Below are 17855 nucleotides of genomic sequence, written 5' to 3'. Positions count from 1 at the left end.
AAAAAATTGCGGCTGTTTTGTTGACATTCTGAATGCTTCTAAGTAAATACAATTTTTTTTATTAAAAATAAATAAATAAATAAATAAATAAATAAATAAAAAATAAATAAATCTTTGGGCCAGAGCGAGCAGAGGTCCTGAGCTCAATTTCCAGCAACCACATTATCATAACCATCTGTACAGCTACAGTGTATTCATATAAATAAAATAAATAAATAATTAATTTAATATTGCTTAAATGAAAGTGCAAAAAAGGAAGCAATAATGAACAAAGAAAAGCATAATAGTGAAGACAGGACAGTATGATTGTGATAGACACGGTTCTCGTTCTGTTTTTGTAGATGGTGACCATCACACAGGGGTGTAAAAATATCATGGGGGGAATAAAATATGGAGTGTAAAAAATCAAATAAAGTAATTAAAAAAATATATCATCTCGGAGGCTAACTTCCTCATTCTGATAATCTAGGCCTAGTCCTGGAAGTTTCTGGCTCTGTACAATCTTATCTAGGTCTAGAATGTTTTGGGCATCTGAGACTTAACTGCTGAATAAAATCACCCTTTCTTTTTCTTTCTGAACTCTGGGTGGCTGGTCAACTCAGATGTTCTGACTTAAACTCCTCTTCATGCTAATGGATTCAAACTGCTTCTTTCACTTCTGACTGAATTGCTGTGCTTGGCCTCAAATGAACTCTAGCAAACTGTTCTCACCTTCTGGCACATTCTCATTCGATGGCTCATTCTTTCTTCACCAGTGTCCACCCTTTAGCCTGTCTCTGTAAAACTCTCTAGGTAAAACTGTCTCCTCCTCTAACCCTCTGAGCTGCTTCCTCTTATGTTGCCTCTCCTCCCTTTCTCTGAGTGCTTCCTTCAAAAACTAACTTTATCTTCATCGTTTGGGAGCAAATGTGTGTACTAAGGGCTGAGCCACACCACAATTAGAAACACCTTTCCCTCCCTAGCACCCCCCCACCCCCTAATAAATTGGATAGTCTCTGGGTTCACAATGTGATCAAATACACTGCAACACTGGAGTTCATGATAAGCTCATCTTGGGTCCAGTTTGTATCTGTGAAATCAGAAGTTTTAGTCTTAGCAATGTGAAATATATATCACACAGGAAACAAAAGTAGTCATTTTCTTGTGTTAGCTTTCACAAGTTTGGAATGTGGAATTACAATGCTTCTCATTTCATTCCAAAGGAATACTCTCGATTGTTTTCAAGAAAAAACTAATGTTTGATTAACTATTCAATAAAAATAAATATGTGGGACTTTTTAAACATGGGACCAGTTGGGAGGCACAGGCTGCAGAAGTGGCAGGGCAGCTGGGACAGGATCCTTTCTACCTCCATCTACAATTACGAGGGACTGCGGATCCACAGTCCTCTCTGCACCTTTTCAGCAAGCTGAGAGCTTGTCTCCAGGGAGTGCTCTGACCCCAGGACTCAGGTGAGATTGCCATTTTTCTCTCTGGTGACTTTCTAAGGTGGGACCAGCTAGGGGCACAGGTCACAGAAGTGGCAGGGCAGCTGGGACAGGATCCTTTCTACCTCTATCTACAACTAGAAGAGATGGAGGATCCACAACCCTCTCTGCACCTTTCCTGAAAGCAGAGAGCTTGTCTCCAGGGAGTGCTCTGACCCCAGGACTCAGGAGGGATGGCTGATCCACAGCCCTCTGCAAATGGGTCTTACCAGAGGAGAGCTAATCTCCCAGAAGAGCTGACACAGGCTTACAGACCCACAGGAGGAACAAGTTCCAGCCAGAGACAGCAAGAATATCTAATACCAGAGATCAATAGATGGCGAAAGGCAAACACAAGAATCTTACCAACAGAAACCAAGACTACTTGGCATCATCGGAACCTAAAACTCCCACCACAGCAAGTCCTGGATACCCCAAAACACCAGAAAAGCAAGATTTGGATCTAAAATCATATCTCATGATGGTGATAGAGGAATTTAAGAAGGACATAAATAACTCCCTTAAAGAAATACAGGAGAACTCAGGTAAAAAGGTACAAGCCCTTAAAAGAGGAAACACAAAAATCCCTTAAAGAATTACAGGAAAGCACAACCAAACAGGTGAAGGAATTGAACAAAACCATCCAGGACCTAAAAATGGAAGTAGAAACAATTAAGAAATCACAAAGAGAGACAACTCTGGAGATAGAAAACCTAGGAAAGAAGTTAGGAACCATAGATGCAAGCATCTCCAACAGAATACAAGAGATAGAAGAGAGAATCTCAGATGCAGAAGATATCATAGAAAACATTGACATAACAGCCAAAGAAAACGGAAAATGCAGAAAGTTCCTAACCCAAAACATCCAGGACACAATGAGAAGACCAAACCTAAGGATAACTGGTATAGAAGAGAGTGAAGACTTCCAATGTAAAGGTCCAGTAGATATCTTCAACAAAATTATAGAAGAAACCTTCTCTAACCTAAAAAAAGAGATGCCCAAGAACATACAAGAAGCCTACAGAACTCCAAATGGACTGGACCAGAAAAGAAATTCCTCCCACCACATAATAGTCAAAACACCAAGTGCACAAAACAAAGGAAGAATATTAAAAGCAGTGAGGGAAAAAGGTCAAGTAACATATAAAGGTAGACCTATCAGAATTATACCAGACTTCTTGCCAGAGACTATGAAAGAAAGCCACAAGATCCTGGGTTGATGTCATACAGACCCTAAGAGAACACAAATGCCAGCCCAGGCTACTATACCCAGCAAAACTCTCAATTACCAAAGATGGAGAAAACAAGATATTCCATGACAAAACCAAATTTACACAATATATTTCCACAAATCCAGCCCCTCAAAGGATAATAAATGGAAAACTTCAACACAAGGAGGGAAACTACATCCTAGAAAAAGCAAGAAAGTAATCTTCCAAGAAAACTAAAAGAAGATAGCCACATGAACAGAATTCCAACTTTAACACCAAATATAACAGGAAGCAACAATTACTTTTCATTAATATCTATTAATATCAATGGACTCAATTCCCCAATAAAAAGACATAGACTATCAATCAGATAGGGTATGTAAACAGGACCCAACAGTTTGTTGCATACAGGAAACCCCACCTCAGTGACAAAGACAGACACTAACTCAGAATAAAAGGCTGGAAAACAATTTCCCAAGCAAATGGTTCCAAGAAAAAGCTGGAGTAGTCATTCTAATATCAAATAAAATTGACTTTCACCCTAAAGTGATCAAAAAAGATTAGGAGGGACACTTTATATTCATCAAAGGTAAAATCTACCACGATGAACTCTCAATTCTGAACCTCTATGCTCTAAATGTCAGGGCATCTACATTCATAAAAGAAATTTTACTAAAGCTCAAAGCACACACTGCACTGCACACAATAATAGGTGGGAGATTTCAACACCCCACTCTCTGCAATGGACAGATCATGGAAACAGAAACTGAACAAAGACACAGTGAGACCAACAGAAATTATGAAACATGGATTTAACAGATCTATAGAACATTTTATCCTAAAACAAAAGGATACACTTTCTTCTCAGCACCTCATGGTACCTTCTCCAAAATTGACCATATAATCGGTCACAAATCAGTTCTCAACAGATACAAGAAGACTGAAATAATTCTTTGCATCCTATCAGATCACCATGGACTAAGGCTGCTCCTCAATAACAACATAAACAATAGAAAGCCCACATACACGTGGAAGCTCAACAACACTCTACTCAATGATAACTTGTCAAGAAAGAAAGAAAGGAAGAAAGAAAGAAAGAAAGAAAGAGAAATCAAAGACTTTGTAGAGTTTAATGAAAATGAAGCCACAACATACCCAAACTTATGGGACACAATGGAAGCAGTCCTAAGAGAAAAACTAATAGCTTTAAGTTCCTCCAAAAAGAAACTGGAGAGAGCATACACCAGCAATTTGACAGCACATCTGAAAGCTCTAGAATAGAAAGAAGCAAATCCACCCAAGAGGAGTTGAAGGCAGGAAATAATCAAACTCAGGGCTGAAATCAACCAAGTGGAAACAAAAAGAACTATACAAAGAATCAACCAAACCAGGAGCTGGTTCTTTGAGAAAATCAACAAAATAGATAAACCCTTAGCCAGACTAACTAGAGAGCACAGAGACAGTATCCTAGTTAATAAGATCAGAAATGAAAAGGGAGACATAACTACAGAAACTGAGGAAATCCAAAAAATCATGAGATCCTACTACAAAAGCCTATACTCAACAAAACATAAAAACCTGCATGAAATGGACAATTTTCTAGACAGATACCAGGTACCAAAGTTAAATCAAGATCAGATAAACAATCTAAACAGTTCAGTATCTGCTGACAAAATAAAAGCAGTAATTAATAGTCTCCCAACCAAAAAAAGCCCAGGACCAGATGGGTTTAATGCAGAGTTTTATCAGACCTTCAAAGAAGGCCTAATACCAATATTCCTCAAAATATTCCACAAAATAGAAACAGAAGGTACTCTACCCAATTCATTCTATGAAGCCACAATTACTCTGATACCTAAACCACACAAAGAAAGAAAATTTCAGACCAATTTCCCTTATGAATATCAGTGCAAAAATACTCAGTAAAATTCTTGCAAACAGAATCCAAGAACACATCAAAATGATCATCCATCATGATCAAGTAGGCTTCATCCCAGGGATGCAGGGATGGTTAAATATACGGAAATCCATCAATGTAATTCACTATATAAAAAAACTCAAAGAAAAAACCATATGATCATCTCATCAGATGCTGAGAAAGCATTTGACAAAATCCAACACCCCTTCATAAGAAAAGTCCTGTAAAGATCAGGAATTCAAGGCCCATACTTAAACATAGTAAAAACAATATACAGCAAACCAGTAGGCAACATCAAACTAAATGGAGAGAAACTTGAAGCAATCCCATTAAAATCAGGGACTAGACGAGGCTGCCCACTCTCTCCTTATCTATTCAATATTGTACTTGAAGTCCTAGCCAGAGCAATTAGACAACAAAAGGAGATCAAAGGGATACAAATTGGAAAGGAAGAAGTCAAATTATCACTATTTTCTGATAATATGATAGTATACTTAAGTGACCCCAAAAATTCCACCAGAGAGCTCCTAAACCTGATAAACAACTTCAGCAAAGTAGCTCAATATAAAATTAACTCAAGCAAACAGTGGCCTTATTCTACACAAAGGATAAACAGGCTGAGAGAGAAATTAGAGAAACAACACCCTTCACAATAATCACAAATAATATAAAATGCCTTGGTGTGACTATAACTAAGCAAGTAAAAGATCTGTTTGACAAGAACTTCAAGTCTCTGAAGAAGAAAATTGAAGAAGATCTCAGAAAATGGAAAGATCTCCCATGCTCATGGATTGGCAGGATTAATATAGTAAAAATGGCCATCTTACCAAAAGCAATCTACAGATTCAATGCAATCCCCATCAAAATTCCAACTCAATTCTTCACAGACTTAGAACAATTTGCAAATTCATCTGGAATAACAAAAAACCTAGGATAAAGAAAACTATTCTCAACAATAAAAGAACCTCTAGTGGAATCACCATCCAGGACCTTAAGCTGTACTATAGAGCAATTATGATAAAAACTGCATTGTATTGGTACAGTGACAGGCAGGTAGATCGATGGAATAGAACTGAAGACCCAGAAATGAACCCACACACCTATGGTCACTTGATCTTTGACAAAGGAGCTAAAACAATCCAGTGGAAAAAAGATAGCATTTTCAACAAATGGTGCTAGCTCAACTGGCAGTTAGCATGTAGAAGAATGCAAATCAATCCATTCCTATATCCTTGTACAAAGCTTCAAGTGGATCAAGGACCTCCACATAAAACCAGATACACTGAAACTAATAGAAAAGAAAGTGGGGAAGAGCCTCAAGCATATGGGCACAGGGGAAATTTTTCCTGAACAGAACACCAATAGCTAATGTTCTAAGATCAAGAATTGAGAAATGGGACCTCATAAATTACAAAGCTTCTGTAAGGTAAAGGACACTGTCAATGGAACAAAACAGCAACCAACAGATTGGGAAAAGACCCTTACCAATCCTATATCTGACAGAGGGCTAATATGCAATATATACAGAGAACTCAAGAAGTTAGACCCCAGAGAACCGAACAACCCTATTAAAAAATGGGGTACAGAGCTAAACAAAGAATTCTTAACTGAGGAATACTGGATGGCTGAGAAGCACCTAAAGAAATGTTCAACACCCTTAGTCATCAGGGAAATGCAAATCAAAACAACCCTGAGATTCCACCTCACACCAGTCAGAATGGCTAAGATCAAAAACTCAGGTGACAGCAGATGCTGGTGAGGTTGTACAGAAAGAGGAGCACTCCTTCATTGTTAGTGGGATTGAAGCTGGTACAACCACTCTGGAAATCAGTTTGGCGGTTCCTTAGGAAATTGGACATAGTACTACCAGAGGACCCAGCTATACTACTTCTGGGAATATACTCATATGATGCTCCAACATATAATAAGGACACAGGCTCCACTATGTTCATAGCAGCCTTATTTATAATAGCCATAAACTGGAAACAACCCAGATGTCCCTCAACAGAGGAATTGATACAGAAAATGTGGTACATCTACACAATGGAGTACTACTCAACTATTAAAAACAACATATTTATGAAATTCTTAGGGAAATGGATGGATCTGGTGAATATCATCCTGAGTGAGGTAACCCAGTCACAAAAGAACACACATGGTATGCACTCTCTGATAAGTGGATATTAGCCCAGAAGATCGGAATATCCAAAACACAATCCACAAACCACAAGAAACTCAAGAAGGAAGACCAAAGTGTGGATACTTCGTTCCTTCTTAAAAGGGGGAACAAAATACCCATGCAAAGAGTTGCTGAGTCAAACTATGGAGCAGAGACTGAAGGAAGGACAATCCAGAGATGACTACACCTGGGAATCCTTCCCATATTCAATCATCAAATCCAGACACTATTGTGGATGCTTTCAAGTGCTGGCTGACAGGAGTCTCCAGCTCTGATAGTACCCAACTAATACAGAAGTTGAGGCTCACTGAGACTGAGACTCAAGAGTCCCCAATGAAGGAGCTAGAGAAAGGACTCAAGCAGCTGAAGGGTTTGCAGCTCCTTAGGACGAACAACAATATGAACTAACTAGTACCCTCAGAGCTCCCAGGAACTAAACCACCAACCAAAGAGTACACATGGTGGGACTCTTGGCTCCAGCAGCATATGTATAGCAAAGGATGGCCTAGTCAGTCATCAATGGGAGGAGAGGCCCTTGGTTCCTGTGAAGGTCCTATGCCCCAGTGTAGGAGAATGCCAGGGCTAGGAAGTGGGAGAGGGAGGGTTGGTGAGCAGGGGGAGGGGGGAGGGAACAGTTTTTTTTTTTTAATTTTTTTTATTTTTATTTTTATTTTTGGAGGGGAAACCAGGAAAGGAGATATCATATGACATGTAAATAAAGAAAATATCTAATAAAAAAAAACATAGAAAAAAACTTGAAAAAAATATGTGATGTTGTATAAAATTACTACATTAATTATATTATGCATTAAGAATAAATAAACCAGTATATAAAAATGTTAAATGTTTAAACACATTCCCAAAGCAAAAATGAAAGTGTTACCATCTAAGATAAATTACTTAATGCAGAGAAAACAAAGAGATGAGTCAGTTAAACATGTTTGTTCAATTGTAATTTATCATTAGAATTTAAATTTAAACAAAACAGTCAGTCTGTTTCTTTAACTCATTTTTACTTTTTTCATACCATATGACTTACTGTCAGAAAGCTCTCCAAATAAAGACACTTTCTGCATTTTTACAGTATACTATAATACCACATTTGCTTCCCATCTATAATAACTCTTGCTACACAAAGCTTGATATTTCCTTTCTCTTCTCCATATAATGTTCTAAATAATCATTAGAAAAACCCTTTTAAGGAGATTGCTTCAGCTATATTCTGTGCTTTCTTCCCTTCTGTAGGAATTTTGCAGGAATTTGACATTGAGCTAGGAAGTGGAAGTAGGCTCAGGCAGGAATTTGGTTTTGGGCTAAGACTTAGGAAGTAAGCTCAGAAAAGAATATTTACATTTGAACTAGTACAAAGCTCAGGTAAACTCAGCCAAGGAATCTGTGGAATTCCTTTTATCTTGGTCATCCTAATAAGCCCCTAAAAACAACAATCACTGGACTTTGTTTACTGCTTCATTTGTTCCTTCACCTAGAACTGACCTTATCTGCATGTACTTAAAATGGTATAAAAGCAGGCTTGAGAAAAATAAACCCGCTTCAGCCTCAGCACTGGCTGGAGGCCTGTGTTGTCTAATTGTCTTCTTTTCTTTCAATCCTCGCTCCCTCCCTTGAGATCCTATTGACTGACTGAGCTGGCTTGGTCACCCTTCATTTTCGATTGCTACCTGCAAGGTAGACAAGATGGTTCAAGTTCTCATATCCATCTGACAATAGGAGTGCACTAAAGATTAAAAGTATATGGAAAAAGAAATGGGTTGGCAATGCTTAAGCTGTAATTACATGCTGTTTTATGACCAATACAGCACTGATTGTGAGCCTTTGCAAGTATTTAATCCTTTAACCACTGCTATTGTCTTCATTCCTTTAGCACAATGTCTCCTTGAGGCACCCAGCTTGTCCTCAACAAATGAGCATTGAGATAATTTTCATATTTAGGCTACCATGAATAGAACTGCAATGAACATGAGAATTCTGGTACTTCTTAAAACTAATTTCAAATGCATGGAAACTATACTGAGAAGATTGCTGGGATCCATGGCAATTCTGTAATTTTTATGAGAATTTGGTAAAATGAGGTTGCTTGGATGTAGGTATTATGTCCAAATGTATCAGAATACATATATTAAATATGTGCAATTTTATATCAACTATAACACAACATGGTCCTAACTAATTTTAGTTGATATCTATGGAAAATCCCAAGCTACTGCTATCAGAGTTTATTGCTAATACACAATCCTGTGTCACATGCATATTCATTGTTCAATTCTGGACAATGTTTTATTTTCACCCTTTTTGTTTTTTCAATTAAGTTATACTTAGTGAGATATCATTTATGTGACCCTAACAATGCATTCTGTTTCACTTAAGTCTATGCTGAAGTCCTCTTTCTATGGCTTTGTACACTATTTCACATCAGTTTCAGTTTCACACATTTACAACTGTAAACAACACCATTATAGTGATGTTTTTGGAAAAAAAATAAGGATGTTGGGTATGTTTAATTTGCAGCATAAATTCAAAGCAATCTAAATAAAACTCCTAACAGGAAAGCTGATTCCAAAGTTATTTGCCATGTGAAAAAACCCCTCAGAATTGTCAGTAGGATTATGAAGAAATAGTACACATTTTGGCACAATGTAAATTCCATCCATACTTATCACAGAGCTACAACAATCAAAAGCTTTACAACACTTGTGAAAAAATAATGAGATGTAGAGAAAAAAGCCAAGATAGGCCCCAAATTATAGTCAAGTTTCAATCAAAAGGAACATGACCAATATTACCTCTATAATTGCGTGTGTATACAAATGGAATAAACACAGACTTCACAACTCCCACAAAAATAACTCAAAGTGACCCCTAACTGTTACATTTCTGACCCCTCCAGCCACTACTGACCTCAATTCCAAACAGAGGCTCTAGAGCTCTCTGTAGGGAGGTGATCAGAAAGGTGAGCACCTAATGTCCCCTTGTGATCTCACACAAACCTGCCCCACTGAGTCCATACACAAACCAAGGTTGAAGAATAATTTAATGTCTGTTTTCTGCCATGTAGATTATAGCACATGATGTAGAATCTGCCCTACCAACCTGCACACCACCATGCACACTTAAGAAACCTCTGCATCTCAGAAACTTCTTTTGGACCCTGGAACTGAATTTCCCTGAATCACTCCATTCATTGTGACTGGTGATAATGGAAAGGTAAAGGGATTTTAATCAAATATTGATGAAGTATGATCCCCATAACCTCATCTCTACCAGTTTCAAAATGATTTTTGTAAAGTTTATCACACAAAACTGAATTTGCAATGTAATATTCAGAACTTCCAGAAACCAGATTTTCAGTTTTGAAATCTGTCTTCTGCACACCAAAAGCAATGCTTGTGTGTGCACACTGGGCAGTGATATTATAAGCAACACAGCTTCCTATGGCCAGAGCTGCACAGCCTCCTCCCCTCTAGGGAATCCACACTCAGGCAGGCTCAGAGGCCAAGGCCCTTTGTCCAGGACACCACATGTACCAAAATAACAACAGTCTGGTTTACAGTCCATCCCAGTCCAATCAGATTGGACTCTGATTACTTAGCTAACCTGTTCTTCCTGGTGGCTGCCACAATCACGATGGCATGGCTTGTGGTCTCCCTCACAGCTCTCTGATGAACTGCATCAGAGGAGAATATGGAAAGAAGCTGCAAGCTACTTCCCACTGGTGCTGCTCCAGATTGCTAGGCTGCCCAGAGGACAGTAGCAGCTCTCCTACTGGAGGATTAGAGATTAAAGGACAGCACAGGCCTTCCCAGCTCTGCCCTTCCACCCCACCCTAAGGGCAGACAGAGCCCTAGTATGTTAAATTTGTATTTTATTAGAATCTTCCATTTTCCCAGATGTGGAGAGCTCTTGGTACCCCTTCTAGGAAAATGGCAAAAATATTTGACTCTGGGCTAGGACAAGTAAGCTCAAAAAAACCAAACCAAACCAAAAACAACAACTACAATTACAGCAAAAAACCAGCTGTGGAAAGTGTTACTCATATCTTGTCATATCTTTATCATCTTGATAAGACCCTGAATACAGTAAACAAGAGAACTTCATTTACACTTTTTTTCTTCCTTGACTACTTTGTTTATGTCTTAGAACTGGCTCTATTCTTTGTATGTACCCAGGCAGTAAAGGTGGGTCAGGGTCTGTTGGCTGACTTCCCAGCATGATGAGGCATGGAATGGTTAAGAGGAGGTTCACTAGAGGATCAAAGGAGGTGCCTCTGGAGAAGATCAGATATTCTGTGTATGTTTCAGGAAACTGTTTATGTTAGCTTGTGGCTTTGCTTTCTACTGTGGGTCTACTGTGGGTACTGTGGGTTATAAAAAGACTATGAAAAATAAACTAAAGTCTAATCAAACAGTGCTGCACAAGGGGAACTCAGTGTATCTCAAAAACATTTCTGGCCAAGCTTCTAGTGACCTTGGAACTGATAATCACAGCACTATATAGTGGGAAGAGCTGTGTTCTCAGAATCTGATGCAACTCCTCCCAAAGTCCCTGGCCCCAGACCATTACCAGCACTCCCAAGCATATTTTTTGTTTTAGAAAAGGAGCTCTGATCTCTATACCCAGGACCTCAGGGAAAGCTCCCAAGGACTAGGCCCCAGGCTGTTACTGGCTCTGCCAAGCATGTTCCTGGGTTTCAGAAGGAGCTAAGTCATTCACCATACCTGGGGACCTCAGGGAAATTGCAGCTTGATCAGGCCAGCACTCAATACAACAGCCTTTTCTTTTCTTTTTTATCTTTTCAAATAGTTGTTACTAGGTGTCATCTAGTCCACGTAGCAGAATTATGCTTTTCTCAAGAAAACTGAACCTTTATGGCACATCAGGCCTTACTGTTGATTGTGATCCTGTAATATCCCATTGATGAGCTTGTTAGAGGCCTGCACTTTGATAAGGAGATGGGCCTAGTGGCTGGTTGTAAATCAAATTTGTTTCCTTTGTTATGGTTTTGTGCCACGTTTCTGGGCAATAGTGGTAAACAAACACTTGTATCCTAGCATCTGAATCTCTAATTGCCCTGGTTAGCATATTACTGATCTGTGGGATGCTTTACAGGCAGTCCTCCCTCAGCTAAATTCTACTTGGTGTGCCTTACTATCTCCTAAGCTTTAATAAATCCTTTACATCAGTTCTACTCTTTTACATCACAGCTTGATATTGGATTGCTACCCAGCATATGAGATGCCTTTTATAACCTCCACAAAATTAACTCCAAATGGACTGTCCACCTTAATGTCAAATGCTAAGAACAGAACTTGTGGAAACTGGGACTCACTGAGTTTGGGATCATGCCAAGGATCTTTCTACACACACAAGCCAAATGTTCTGCACAGATGCAGCCCCCACAGTGAAGTTATTCAGAGGCTACAGCTGGGTCCAGAGAGTGACTAGGACCTCACGGGGCCTCACACGTGGCCACCGATTCCCACTCAACCCCGGGAAAGACCCACCACATCAGCTCGCGCTTCTCAGACCCCTGCTTCTCCCCATTGTTGGCTCACCATGTCGCAACTTTGGAGCTTGCTTGAGCACGCTCCACAGAATCCAGAACAAGAGCACACAGCACACAGGACCACTCAGCTACTAAGCGAAACCCGCACCAGAGCACTCGGAAAAGCCCGCCTTCCCTTCTGACTGGCAGGTCCGCCTAAAGGCTCTGATTGGCCAGTAGGTCTTGAGTGACTCGAGCACCTCCCCTGGACTTAGAGTGTGCTGAAGGTACGCAGTGTAGAGGTTCTCAGCCCAAGCTTCAAGTCCAGGGCCCGACCTTTTCCAGATCTACAAGGATTTGCCTTGTGCCTGTCCTCCAATAGCCTACCCATCTGTCTCCCCGCCCAGCTTCAGGGGACCCACCACCCCACCTACCACTGCTCAACCGCTTGCTCCTCCCCTATGTGGGCAGTGACCCTGTGCTCACCAGGTCCTGACTTCAGCCTGAACTTCCCTCAGTAGGCTTTTTGCCTTCTTCCTCCTGGAATCAAGATAAGTAGCTTGCACAGCTCATTACTCAACTTGCAGAGGAGTTATCAATCTGTCCAAGAAGCGGAAGAGTGCCCAGGATATTAACAACTAAAGAGAGATTTTGGGAAACAATAGTTTATATAGAAATTAATAGGCTTATTAATTTCTGGTTTGTTATATTCATAGTGTAATTTATTTTCACTTACATCTTTAACGATCAGTTGAGAAGGATGCAGTTGGGAATGAGGTTGTGTAGAAGGTCCAGAACAAGTACTAAACTGTCTAGATAAGATTCCCTTATCTGGACACTCTACAGCACTGCAGACATGGGCTAGCACATCTTTGCTCTCAAACAAAATATACTGTTTATTAAAATGGAATTACCTTTAATCTTTCTTTTCCCTTAAAGATATGAGGTAGTCGTTTTCCCTTGGGACAAACATTGTTTTTATGTTTTCTAAGAACTATACAAACTTTCACTTTGAAATCTTTAATGATTTACTTAAGATAGCATGTTCTTTGATCCACTGTGTTCATGCTCTACTTCCTTCGCTGCCTTGGCAGCAGGTTGCTCTGAGTATAGGAACTTATGTCATATTTTTTCTTTAGTTCTTTAGATATTTTCTGAGGATGAGAAGGTGGGATGTTTCATGTTTGGAATGCTTGTTTGCGAAATGACTCTGTCCTTACAAATTACAGCGTATGGATGAAGAAAAAGGAGCAACTACTTTATATTTATCGATTAAATATCCTTATATATATATATACTCTGGTAGTCACACCATCATTAGCTATTGATAAGAAATGAAAAGATTTTACTTTTGTCTAGAGTAGAAGAATGTGAACCAACATCCTTAACTTAGTATTGGTTACAGTGCTGATTACAACCATCGTATGTTTGTTAAATTTTACAAAAAAGAGAATTAAATGACTTTTAATATCACAAAAGATACCTCATGTAAAAGAAATTATCTTATACTACCTAAAAGTTTTTAGCCCTAATAGTACATTTAAGCCGCTTTTTTTCTGTTTCTTAGTAAATAGCTAGTAGGCAAGCCTAAATTACTGAGAACCTAAATCATTAAACACCATCAAATAGAAAAAATTGCTTAATTTTACTTCACATTATGTATTGGTCGGTTTATAGTTATATGTTATAATGTATAATGACATTAACAAACCTAAATTATAAAAATGATTCTGCTTTTTCTAAAAGATGAAACACATGCCAGTAATCTTTGGGGAAATGATTGAGGGAAAAGGCCACTGAAAACGACCACATAGTCAGCTGTACGTTAGATGACCATGGAGACAGAAATGGAAAGAAAATAGCCTAAGAAAAAGCTCAGGTAGGAGCAAATCACTTTTAAAAGGTTAAAAAGGGAAGAGAAACAAACAAGACCATCTTTTTTAAGGGTTACCAATTGGCAGGCACAACAAAGTCTAAATTGCACTTCAGATTATACCCCACGACAGTATCCTGCATACATGTAGGCTATCTATACCAAGTTACATTATAATGTGATCTAATGTCCACATGAGATAATGAACTTTACTGGTTTTCCACAGTACAATAAAATAAGTAAAATGCTATTGTATGAATACTAATGTCATTAAATGAATCTGTTTTCTCCAGAAAGAGGCACATGTTAAAAACAGAACTTAGTAGCAGGTCAGTGCTTTGAAAGAGGGCTGGAGTCCTTCCCTGTCAGTGTCTCAATGCAGCTCACCACCTGCTATTTACTAGTATGGAAACAGCAGCAGACAGGACAATGGTCAGCAAGATTCAGGAAATGGTGAAGGGTATTTTCAGTTTGTAATATAAAATTTAGGTACCCAGAGGCCTCAGAAGACACAACCTCATTGATAAGTAAGGAGTACATACTCTTGTGAAAAACCCCATGAATTCAAGAAGATAAAAATTTGTAAATAAGGGGCTGGAGAGATGCCTCAGCAATTAAGAGCACTGACTGCTCTTCCAGAGGTCCTGAGTTCAATTCCCAGCAACCACATGGTGTTTCAAAACCATCTGTAATGGGATCTGATGCCCTCTTCGGGTGTGTGTCTGAAGACAGATATAGTGTACTCATATAAATAAAATAAATAAATAATATTAAAAACAAAAAATTGTACTTACAAAAAAATGTTGTACAATTTGTACAAAAAATTGTACAATTTTGTTTGTTTTTTTTCCAGACAGGGTTTCTCTGTGTAGCCCTGGCTGTCCTAGAATTCACTCTGTAGACCAGCCTGGCCTTGAACTCAGAAATCTGCCTGCCTCTGCCTCCCAAATGCTGGGATAAAAGGCATGCGCCACCACTGCCTGGCTATAAATACAACTTATACTTAAAAATTCAAGCTTATGCAGAATTCTGAAATATTTAAATAAGAACATCAAGGACAGAAAAGCCAGAGGAGCCACTCAGCTAGTGATGTAAGACTTTCCATTAAAATCATATACTGTTCTTAAAGTCACATAATTTCTATCTTTGAATTATAGGAACCAGAGCTCTTTTGGTGTACGAGGCTTAGGTACATGTTTAAGATCCAATTTTCAGGTCATTATATTTGGCTTATGATGTTATTTACACAGAAAGCATATTAGCTCCTTTCATTCAACTTTAAATCCTATAGAGGTCTTTATCGTTATTTTACTATACTGTGATTATATAAGAAGTCTCCTCATTTATCTTAAAGGCACATTTTTTATATTTGTTATGCACTACTTTTTTCACTGAAGCTTGAAAAGATCAGTTGGCTGGGACTGGGGCAGTGCAGAGCATGTGCAAGCCTGGGGTCCTGTTGGCTTGATGCTCTATGCAGCACAGCAGACAAGGATTCATAGATGCTTCTCCACACCCCCTCCCCCCCCGTCCCCATGAAATACATTGCTTTTAAAAGCAGAGGAAATTACCCTTAACTCATGACTATCATATATATATATGGAAGTAAATGATTTCTTAAAAGTATCCTGTAGGATTTTGCCATATTTACATAAATTAAACTTAACAGTTTTTTAAATTTTAGCATGTTTACAGGATTTTTATTCTCATGAATCACCTTTCAAGGGGAAATAGTATATCTTAGATTGGCTTAAGATCACAAACAGTAAAACATAGTTCTATTCAGTGTCAAACAGCTAAAAACAAATGATTATATGAATTCAGCTGCTTCTAAGAAAGAGGAGAAGCAGTTGATAATAAAGATTTGGGGACAGTAATTGAACAAAGCCATATACAACTATTACACAGGGAAATATAACTAAATTAACCAATAATAGAGACAGAAACTGTCAAAAAGACCAAATCTATTCTGCAACAACAGTTCAACGTTGGTGTAAAGCATTTTTAAGAGGCAGGAAGACAGATAAACAAACAAAACTCTCTGTCTGACAAACACCAAGCAACAGGCACAACAATCATACAATTTTATTTCAAACTGCACACTGGGACCATCTTGTGCATATGCATGAGCTGTCTGTATTTCATCAAGTTCTACTATTCTCTGTGACAGTGAAATAAGTAACTAGAGAGAGACCCTAACTTCAAACGTTCTACTCTGGAATGTGAGGTTCTCTTTCTAAGGATTGAGGTTGATTCAGGGACCTGGTTTTTTGTCACCAGGGAAAAATTAAAGTAACAGAACTTCATTGTCAGTTTGGTACTTTGGTACTTGGTACTTTGAAGGAGGACTGAAGCCCAGAAACAGCTGGTTTGCATTACTTTTACTGTAGCATACAGTTAAATATCATTGTTAACCTGTTACTTGGTTTAATTTATAGGTTAAAGTTTATCATCAACATTCATGTACAGAAAAAAACCCAGCATGCATAAGACTTGGAGTCTCGTCAAGCATTTCCCATGGATAAGGGATTACTAGTACCACTGAAGGACAGAGTACAGTAAAAAAATACATACTAAGCACACTGACCAGACTTAATATGTTTATGCATACACACAGTCCAAAAGAAGAACATGGAAGCCATCATTTAATAAAAGCCTTCTTAGTAAATGTGCTTTCCATATTTGTACAATTTTCAGTCAACTAAAGCTTAAGTACCAAAATATTTTTAGTTAAAGCTGTTTTATATGGGAATATTTCTATAATGAGATAATCCCTATAAAGCATTGAATGCAAGTACTGGCACATAGAGTTCAATAAGCATTAGTAATTTTTAATGTTAATTAAGTGTATTATATAAGTGCATGCCTTAGGAATCAGAGTAAACAGAGTATAATTACTCTTCTAGATGGCCCAAGGTCATCATAAATATTGATTACCTAATGAGGCTATGAGCACAAGGACATCTTGGAAGTTACCAAGAATTCTGGGATTGTTGGCTCCTGCACAAAACAGCTCCAATGTGAGGGATAGCTAATGGTGAGACTGGCAGTCAGCTAACTACTACTCTATCAAGCTGTCAGTTCTTACAGCTGTCAATGTGCCTGCACTGGCTAGTCTCACCTCACAATTTCCTACCACTAAACATCTTTTGAGCTGAGACACTGAGCCAACTAAATATTGGAAATACATACAAACTAGGACTGGTCTATTTAACCTACCTCAACCCATTTCCTATTTGTTCAGAAACCCTGAAGTTTCCAGAGTGAAGTCTGTGAGTCTATCCAGGTGCAATGCTGCATACCTATAATAACAGCATCAAGAGGCTGAGGCAGGAGGATTGCAAGCTTGAAGCCAGCATGAACTACATAGAACTACATACATGAACTCTGTCTGATAAAATAAAATAAAGGAACAGTTAATAGGCCCACCTGCCCTCAGAATTTCTCACACCCTCAGTTTGGATTCCAGGAAAACCTACCTAAGAAGGTCCCCAAAATCAAGTGGGTAGTATCTTAGTTGGGGTTTCTACTGTCATGAAGAGACACCATGGACATAGCAACTCCTATAAAGGAAAATATTTATTTACAGCTGATCATAGGTTTAGTCCATTATCATCATGGTGGGAAGCACGGTGGCATGCAGGCAGACATGGTGCTAGAGAGGAAGCTGAGACTTTTATATCTGGATTAGCAGGCATCAAAAAGAGA

General features: G+C 38.6%; 1 protein-coding gene and 1 long non-coding RNA gene across 2 annotated transcripts in view; one reads left to right on the top strand and one right to left on the bottom strand.

The window, feature by feature from the left end:
- LOC116087448 (zinc finger protein 431-like) overlaps positions 1-12458 on the bottom strand; it is a 27881-nt gene extending 15423 nt beyond the window's left edge. The window contains exon 1 of the mRNA XM_031366234.1: positions 12345-12458. Coding sequence (XP_031222094.1) covers positions 12345-12347 — 3 coding nt within the window. The 5' untranslated portion in view covers positions 12348-12458. The remainder of the gene's footprint in view (positions 1-12344) is intronic.
- LOC116087454 lies at positions 12400-17575 on the top strand. Its single transcript, XR_004117440.1, has 3 exons — positions 12400-12561; positions 14021-14153; positions 17392-17575. It is a non-coding gene; the product is annotated as an uncharacterized LOC116087454 (long non-coding RNA).
- The last annotated feature ends 280 nt before the right edge of the window (positions 17576-17855 follow it).

This window comes from Mastomys coucha, unplaced genomic scaffold, assembly GCF_008632895.1.
Source record: "Mastomys coucha isolate ucsf_1 unplaced genomic scaffold, UCSF_Mcou_1 pScaffold13, whole genome shotgun sequence".
NCBI lineage: Eukaryota > Metazoa > Chordata > Mammalia > Rodentia > Muridae > Mastomys > Mastomys coucha.
Note: the sequence above shows the minus strand (reverse complement) of the source record. Positions and strands in the feature narration are given on the sequence as shown.